We start from the raw sequence: 9962 nt of genomic DNA on the forward strand, positions 1-9962 counted from the left end.
AAAAATCATAAAATCTTTCGAATTTTGAGTACGACCATTTCCCAAAGGTGCAGATGGTAGCAACTAATTTTAAAAATATTAATCAAGTAAATTTTTATTTCTAACTAATTTCTTTGATGCCTTGAGATGAAAATCAACAAGCTTGATGTTAATTTGAAGTTAAATGAAAATGCATTTAAAATATAGTTGGATAAATTACAAAAAATAGCAAAAAAAAAAAAAAAAAAAAACAGTTTTAAACTCTGTATAATTGACTTTAGATTAGTTAATTTTACAATTAACCTGAACTTGGTTAAATCAAAATAAAAAACAAATTTAAAATTGTGTCAAGCCAACCCACGCGAGCTCTTCATTATGAACTAAATAGATGGTGACAAATAAAATGTTTTTCCCATTACGAACCTAAATAAAAAATTTTCCCACCAGTAAAGCCAACTCATGTTAGCTGCTAAACAATGTCTCTATTGCCTTTAAAAATATAATTAATTTTTTTTTTAAAAAAAACTTTGGTTCAATTTTACCCTAAACAAGTTTCATTTATTAAATCATAAAAAAAAAGATTTGAAATTTTCTTTTTCCAGCACTGAAGAAACAAATGAAAAACTAATAACAAAAAGGTGAAATATCAGCGCCACGTTTCGACTATATGTTAAAGAGAGAAATCCAAGGTGTATGTCGGCAATATGTCAACATTATGGCATAACGGTGTGCTATAAGAAGACCACACCCACCATCACACCATTGAAGAAGAAACCCTAAAATGACTAAAGAAGAGAAGAGAAGAGATGTAAAGGAGCGTAGGCCTCAAAGGAGTGAAGCCTAAGAACAGAAGCACAAGCCTACCTACGTCTACGTTGCTGCTTATTCCTCTGTTCTCAGGTCACCCCTTTGGGCATCCCTCCTTCAATTAGCCCCTAACTAAAAATTTCTTTCATTATTATTATTATTTACAAAATCATAATTATTGATGTTGTATTTTTTTAATTTTCTTTCCCTTTTCTATTCATAGCAAGCTATTGAATTTATTTGAGGCAACTTTTTTACTTCTTTTTAAAACAGTTTTATACTAAAAATTTGCTTTAAAAAGCAGTTAGGGCATCTCCAACGGAAAACTCTATTTTTCACGGCAAAATATAGCAAAACTTCAAAATGTCGTGATGCTGCTCCAATCGAACGACATTTTATGTGCTTCTACGAAGTTAACGACTCCTCCCTTTCGCGCATTTTTCCGGTTGAAAGAGCAAAATAGCGTGGGTGAATAGTGCGACGCCAATATTAGCGTCGCACTATTCAACCGCAAATGGCGAAAGATTTGGCGTTCGGATGGAGTGACCGAACGACACCATACGCTCATTTGGCGTTCGGTTGGAGATGTTCTTAGAAAGTTGCCCCAAACAAAATCATTGTTTCAGAATTTTCTTAATTAAGTAGAGAAGCAGTAGGAAGTAGAAAAGGTGAAGCGGTGAACCTGGAGAGAATAAAGCTTCTTCGATATGGCTCAGGTCTCTTATTCTTCCGCCATGTTCAGGCCTCGAAAGCTTTTTAAGTGGGTGGCATGGCTGACTACGTTGAAACTATTGCAGATCGAATAATTTAGGAAGCTAAATACAATGACTTCCGAGTAATTGCACAAACAAGTCAGATCCGGTAAACATAAATATAAGTTAATAAAATATGTTAAAAAGTTAGCACTGTTCACCAAGGCTCAGCACATGAAACCCGAGATGTGCATGACTTCAATACCAGTCAACCAGACGAATATCTGGCATGGTATAAGGAAATCAGCCTGTTGCGTTTCTTATCTCATCCTACAAATAAAAAAGTAAAAATAAAAAACCAGTACAATTTTTTTTTTTTTTTGAAGAATATTTGTAGATTAACAAAAGATAACTACGTTGTAGCATTGTAGGATTCAAAAGCTGGTCCACGCTTTTGAAATGTTAAAAAATAGAATCCATGGAAAGATATATTATGTCATCATAAAGACTTAAAATTAAGAAACTAAGGCTTCGTTTAGTACAGTAAACCGGATTTTTAATAAAAAAATTTTAGCTTAAAAAATTTTTATACTAAAAAATTACTTAAAAAAAAGAGAAAAAAAATTATACCAAACAAAGCCTAAACCAAAGAATCTGAATCAATGTTTTTTTTTTTTTTTTTCTTTATAATTTATCCTGCTAGATCTAGGGGCAGAATTAACCTGTCTTTTGATAGAGGGGAAAATAGGATTGTAATATGCATAATTTTATGTATGAAATAATGAAGAATTTTTTTTCTAAGAATTTTGATAAATTGCATTTATTGAAGGGGAGCAAAATAATTAAATTAAAATGTTTATTTTTTTATGGGAAAAAAAAAATCAGGGCGGGGGCTGGATCTATATGGAAAACCTTAATGAATAAAAAATGGGTTAGGATAGTTTTTACATTTTTGGATTTGCTTTGACATGAGTAAGATATATGAATAATCAATTAATTTTTATATTTCCCCATCTCAAAGCAAATTTAAAAATTTCAGAATCTTCCCTAATGAAACTTTTCTTTAATCAGGATATTTTACCCTTTTTTTTCATCTTGAATTCAACAAAATCACTTAGATTAGAAAGGAGAGTTAAATGCCAATCAAGTAATGTAGAGGAAAGACAGCACAAAACTCTTATGTATGTATATCACTAATATCTAAAAATTTTGTTTATTTATATAGCAATTCGTGTTGAAATAATATTAAAATATATACATGAAAATATATATTTGATAAGCTAATACTAATAATATTTTTATGTAATTTAAAGATTTGAATGTTCTATATATAAATATAAAAATTTATGTCTTAAATATGTAAATGTATATGAGTTTTTGGGTATGGATGTGACCCCTCCTATATAAAAGGGTTTTAATTGCTTTATATGAAAATTATATAAATAATAAGAAACAGCACATACCTGCATGAATAAAAAATAAATGCCCAGCTAAGCTGATTTACTGTGTCACTCAGTGAGGAACTTCGGTCAAACAGTTTCCCAACTTCCTCTTTGCATACTCATGAACTATGGTCATTGAACTATCTCGATGCCGCAAATAGAATTCTGCAAGAAGGACCTGCAGTTCTTCCGTAGCGAGATCACAGTGATAGCCCTGAAAGTTAAGACCAGAAATAGAATCACAATCTTTGAGAATGGTGGTGTTAAGCTTACAGTGTGTATATGTTAGTGAAAATGAGAATTGAGATCATAAATTTCGATACTATGATTTCGCATCCGATGGTCAAATTGATTGCATAATAAAAACTGTGATTAGAACTTTCTCCTTTCATGATTTTTATTACACTTTCAGTCAGCAGGTAACGGTGGTCGGAGGAGATCTGACGTCGGTAGCATTCGGGAAGACTTCCGATGATAGTCAGAGAACGAGCGGAAGTTCGGCCGCGACGGTGACCGGGAAAAAAATCCGACGGTCGCAACATTGGATGGAAAATGCAAGAGAGACCATAAGCTTTTTTCTCTTCTCCCCTCCCATAATGTGAAGAATGAAGGGGCTATTGATAATTTTTTGAGAGTGGAATGGCTGTTAAGTATGGATAAATCAAGAGCATGTTAGAAGTATTCCATTGGATTCCCTTCATCATAGAGCGTTTATTAAGCATTTGAGTGCTTTAATGATGTCATAATTGGTGATCTTGGGCTCGTTGAATTCGTTTCGTCGAACCACTCGATTCGACTATATGCATATCATAATTGGATATCATTTGGACATCCAATTAATGCTCTGAAGCTTCCAAGAATGCATTGATATTTTGATTTGGGTACATTTGGGCTCGGATCAGAATGAATTTGGTGTCATTGGGTTCGTGTCCTTGAGATATTCAATTTGGCTATAAGCAAGCTTGTTGAGATAGGAGGTTGAATGATCCTGAATTTTAATTTAGACGTTTCCAATAAAGATTTGCATCGAGATTCATGCCAGATCTAAATTTACCACTTAGCGCTGAGTCCAGCTTTCCTGCTGTTTCAGGATATGAAACCTCCTTAGAAAAGATACCAAATTGGAACACGATATTATCACTTCACTTTTTATCATCCCATTGAAAACCACGTCCAAAAAAGTACCTTTGCCCCTTAAAACGTTGCTGAAATATCAGGTATTACTACAGAAAAATTATTTCTTTGTTTCCCCATTGCTTATATATACAAGGAAAACACAGTTGTATTCAAGAACCCAGATTAAAGGTTTATTTGGGACGGCTTAATTAATGCTTTTTAAAATAGTTTTTTAGTATTAAAATTTTAATTTTTGTACTAAAAAATTATTTTAAGAAACAATAACAAAGCCGTTCCAAACAAACCCTAACGATGAAACCTGAGAAGTGAATGAAATGCTTACCAGACGAGAAAACCTATCATGGACTGCATGGTGAATGAGAATGCCTGCGGCAACAGAAACATTAAAAGAGTCCACCATGCCTATCATAGGAATACAACAACGCAAATCAGCTAGTTGCAGAGCTTCATGGCTTATGCCCCTACAAAAGTAGCATCATAACAACCAGTTATCAAGGGGTTGATATAGTCTAATGTTTTCTACTATTTTCTAGCCAAGTTTTTTTAGCTCTACTTCTACTTTTCTTAACATAAGTCAATTCTAATACATCTACTCTCCTAACTGGGTGATCGGAAGGGCGTCATTTTATACTTCAATGTTCATATATATATATATATAAAAGGAAGCAGGGAAAATTTTATTGAATATACTTACATATGTTCATTTCCAATGACAACAGCAGTTGGAAGCGACCAATCTAAATCATATATGGAAACCTACATGAAAGTGTTAGAAATAGTATCAATTACAAGAAAATTTCAAGTTCTTTATGGTAATTAAGCTTCCCATGTTGAGATAAAGATTACTATAAATGACACGTTTTTTTAAAAAATAAATGGTAATGACATGCCTAGGTGATTAGTGATTTTATCTACCCAGACATCAACCTTCTTCTTACACTTTCATTATAATCGGTTATCAATCTGAAATGTATTAAATATATCTTTGCCTTGGCTTTTCATGTCAACGAAGTGGGTAGCATAATATCTGGCCCGTTTTATACAGAACAATATAAAGTGAGGCTTTTGTATCATAAATACACACCAGGTCTCATTCCAATTATTTGGTTTCAGATTTAAAATAACATCTCCATTTGTCATTCTTATCAAAACTGGAGGTTGATATCAGCATGAAAAACTATTCTTCTAACATTTACGTGGATAAAATTGTCTTCGTTTCAAAAGCAAACACTCAAGCCTCCTATATTTTGTAAATCATAGATTAATATTTGTTCAATCTGTGCAAGTTTGGCCCACAACAATGTGTCCAACATCGATTGGTGCACTCCTGGTCAAGGGAGCACACAGGTCTTGTTCATTTCAAGTTAACAAAGTTAATTTTCATGATATCTAGTTAGTTTCCAACAAAAATAAAATAAAAAAATGAGGTTCCCAACCGCATAAAAAGATCTCATTCCAATTATTTGGCTTTTGAATTAAAATACCATCTCTACCAGTCATTTTTAACAATGGTTGCATATGTCATCATGAAAAACTATCATCACATTAGGTGATTAAAATGACTTTGCTTATCAACATTACAGAGATTAAGTTTCAATATTATTCGGACATAATCAACATCTCTCAAGTCTATGCACGTTAAAGGCAGCATCATATTTGGAAGAAGCTCTCCAAGGTGAAGAATGTTGAAAATGATGGCTCACTTCACACCATGAAAGTCTTATAAATAGAGGTTGCTGCAAAAGTTTAGAACAAAGGTCACCATAAAAATCTTCAATGGTGGTTGATCATTAATGTTAAGAAATGAAACCTTTTTTAGATAGACTTCATCAATCCTAACTAAAAAATCATCCCATAAGTAACTACCCTAACTTCTAATAGAATAGCTTTGATATGTATGAAGCTCTTAAGAGACGTTCTAAGTGTTTTTTTTTCTCCATATTTAAATTGAGTTTGTTGTCTCCTATAGATGTAGGCAAATTGTAGATCCAAGTTAAACACTATTCTCGAGTGTATGATATTTTTCCTTGAAAAGTTTTAGAGCTTATGCACAACTCTTTTCAATTGGAAGGTTAGAATCAACGAATCACATTTAAAGGTTTCCATTAAAAGTAAATATAAATGGCTGTGATCTTCTCTTTTTAGAGTTTCAAACGGATTTACACTGTAAATATAGAAATGAATACATAGAAGAATATAGAACCAACATTCACACTGCTAAATGGTCAAACAACAAGGGTTATCAACTTAAACAACAACAAACAGGGTATGCTCACATATAGATCGGGAAAAAGAAACACTTCTATGCATTATTAGTAGTCAATGTACTCAATGCTAAAAACCATGCTTGCGCAAATATGCACGAAATCAAGCATGCCTGCATTGCACATACGAACATAAAAGGGGAAAAAGTTTTGAATATATAAGTGGTAGATACCGTATCATCTCCCAAATGCGTAGCAGCAATGCGGTAACCACGCATTCTCAAAGCCTGGAAGCACTCTTTGGGTGATTTCCAGAGTTCAATGTCCAACCATTTCTCAGCGCCCATGCTGACATGACGATTGTCTTTATACCTGTTAAGGCGTAATACCATTAAAAAAACTTCTTAAGAACAATTAAAACACTTGAATTATCAAAAAGTGCAAGACAATCATGCAACGGAAATCATAAGACGCTCATCCAAAGAATAATTGATAGAATCAAGTCATGAACGAGTAGATAGAGCATAAAATCCACTATAAGTCTTCAATTGCCGATAAATAAAAGGATTCACTTCTCTTTCACCTCAGTTACGGCTGCACCTTTTCCTGTTATCACTAGAAATGACATGAACCGACTGAATCCCGAGCGCATCCGCCGACCTGAACGCTGCAGAGACGTTCCCGAAATCAGCAAGTCCTTCCACCACCAAACTGACCGAATAGCTACGATTATTGACCACTCTCTTAATCCTCTCCTTCCTCGCATCCAAGATGTACGGTTCTAGTGCTTTAATGACCTCCCGGCTGGTCAGCGACGCCGATCCAACCCTGCAAAGATCGAGATAAGGGAACCATCGGCCACGAGCTTCCTCGGGTTCCGATCTTCGCTCCATCTTCATTAATCCCCGAATACTATCTCCCTTCGTGAGGAGTTCCTCTACGGTATCATCTGAGGATTCATCCCTTACAGCTGGAGCTGCGGCTGCGGCGGAGTGGGAGAAATAGGGCGGCGAAGGAGTGTTGTTCCAGCGTAAATGAAACCCCAGGAAAGGAAATGCAAGAGACCTGAATCTCTTCGTCCTGGTTATCCTCGCCATAGCAGAGGAGAGAGGGTACCTGGCTAGGGTTTTACATGCACACATTTGAGCGGGAGCGAGAGAACCAATTCACCATGAAACGAAGCTAAGATCGAAAGCCACGGGGCATCGCCGGCCCGCCTTTTATAGTTGGTAGCGCCAATGGTAAATTTGCAAATATAATTTTTTTATGTTAACTACCACTATGCCTCTACCTAGTTGAGTACTTGAGTTGGCTTTTCAATAAATTAATTTATAAATTTAAATATTATATTAAATAAATTAAAATATTTACCATAAAATATTTATAGATTTACATATTAATATCTAAAATTTTTATATTTATTTACATCACACCTAAATATTTAAATTATATAAAAAATCACTAATATTCACTTTCATAAAATTAGATGCTTCTTCAATAATTAATTTTAATGTAATTGAATTATTAAAACATTATATAGATAAATTAATTAATTAATAAAATTAGATGATAATGTTGTGGTCCTAATTCCAATTATATTTGAGGTTAGCATTATAATGCCACATTTTAATTTTTTATTCAATTCATATTAAGAAATGCCCAGAATAAACTACCTACATTTATATACCTAGATCAAATATTTATTTTAATAATTAAATCTTACAAAATGACACTAATTATAGTTTTAATATAATTATTCCTTAATTTTCCATTTTTAATTTATCCACTATACCACTATAACTAGAAGCGAATTTCTTTTATACTGACACTCAAATTCAAATAACATTATAATCCTAATTATAATTTTATAAAATAAGCTTGTTAGACATCAATGATATCATTTTACCATACAAAATTCTAAAATAATTTCTCAATTTAATTATTATACTTTAACTTTATAGAGATTATACACATTTATTTCCTTAATTTACTATCTCTCCATCAATACAAATAATTGAATGGTCCATAATGTAAGCCTTCACAATTGAAATTTTGTAACTCCATAGCGACTAATACTCTATCAGCTCCATCATATATAATATATATATATATATATAAATATATATATATATATATATAATATTTATATATAACTATATATATATATATATATATATATATATGGTTATCTGTATATATAATATAATCACACACACATACGACATCTAATTAATGATTATTATTAGCGCTATCATCTTGGTAATGGATTTCCTTTTATTTAAGTAGCTTTTTATTATAATTTTACATAAAGCACCCCAAACAAAACCTCTTCATTTGATACAACTTTCTTAATACATATTTAAGTACAAAATTTTCTTAAAAACTTAAAAAATTTATATTTAAAAAACTTATTTTAAAAAACAATAAAGAGTTATCTAAAACTCTTAATCATATATTTTCAATATCAAAAGATATCATATCAAGTTTTCTCTATAAATCAAATTAATATAAATTTATTTTATATATAGCATTCTCAAAATTCATAAGCACACTTATAACACTAGAAGTAAAATAATCATTTTATAATCAAAATAAGAGTCAAAATAGCCCCTCAAACTCTTTATCAGAGAAAAAATCACCTTATTATTTAAAAATTCATTAAACCACTACTAAATAGTGATCTAAATTTATCATTAAAAAACTAATATAATTTATATTTAAAGAGTCAAATGATCAAATTAATACCGTATATACAATAAGAACATTTTAATCTTTCTAAAAAATTCAGTGATCAACTCGATTTCTTTTCTTTAGTCTTTAATACAAAGAACAACCACATTGACTGCGTGTTATATTTAAAAAAGCCATTTTCTAAAACTTCCTAACTTTTTAGGCTTCGTTTTAGATCAAGCCTTTTCTGTATTTTCCTAAAACTTGTTAGTAAAAAATTTATAATTTAAAATTTATTTTTAACTAAAAGATAATCTTAAGCTTACTACTTCTTTAAACAGCTTTCTAATGCACATTTTATTTTTTTACTAAAAATTTACTTTTAAAAACAGTAAGAAAGCCGTCTCAAACAAAACCTTAAAAAGCATTAAAAAACTATCCCAAGCAAAGCCTTAGGTTTAACTTGGGACAACTTTCTTGCTAATTCTCAAATCAACTTTCTAATACAAAATTTTTACCTTTATAACTAGAAGCATTAAGAAAGTTGTCCCAAATAAAGCCTTAGACTTCATTTGGGACGGCTTTTTTATTGCTTTATAAAACAGAATTATAGTACAAAAATTTTAATTTTTGTACTAAAACTCCGTTTTATAAAGCAATAAAAAAACTGTTCCAAACGAAGCCTTAATCTTCATTTAAGACAACTTTCTTCCTGTTTTTTTAAAAATAGATTTATAGTACACTAATTTCTAATTAAAAAAATTTTTATACTAAAAAATTATTTAAAAAAAAAAAAAAAACTATCCCAAACGAAGACTTAATAATAAGAAAAATTTTATAACCCCGCAATCCGCTAAAAATCATATTTTTCTCATACAATAATTTTATAATCTTATCAGAATTTACAATACATTAAAAATTTTAATTAAGGCAAAAAAAAAAAAAACATATACATAGAAGCAAAGCAATTTTCAATGATCTTTCAACGCATAATAAGCCGTGATCAAGAAGCCAAACTTCTTTTATGGCAA

General features: G+C 31.3%; 1 protein-coding gene across 1 annotated transcript; it reads right to left on the reverse strand.

The window, feature by feature from the left end:
• Window positions 1-1563: 1563 nt before the first annotated feature.
• Window positions 1564-7447, reverse strand: LOC110103518 (tRNA (guanosine(18)-2'-O)-methyltransferase). The gene is made up of 6 exons (XM_020832267.2): window positions 6862-7447; window positions 6495-6633; window positions 4752-4813; window positions 4380-4518; window positions 2942-3134; window positions 1564-1808 (listed from the first exon to the last, which is right to left on the reverse strand). Exons 1-5 carry the CDS (start codon window positions 7401-7403, stop codon window positions 2991-2993), a joined length of 1026 nt encoding a protein of 341 aa, XP_020687926.1. The 5' UTR covers window positions 7404-7447; the 3' UTR covers window positions 1564-1808; window positions 2942-2990.
• Window positions 7448-9962: the final 2515 nt, after the last annotated feature.

This window comes from Dendrobium catenatum, unplaced genomic scaffold (assembly GCF_001605985.2).
Source record: "Dendrobium catenatum unplaced genomic scaffold, ASM160598v2 original_scaffold_254917, whole genome shotgun sequence".
NCBI classification, from domain to species: Eukaryota; Viridiplantae; Streptophyta; class Magnoliopsida; order Asparagales; family Orchidaceae; genus Dendrobium; species Dendrobium catenatum.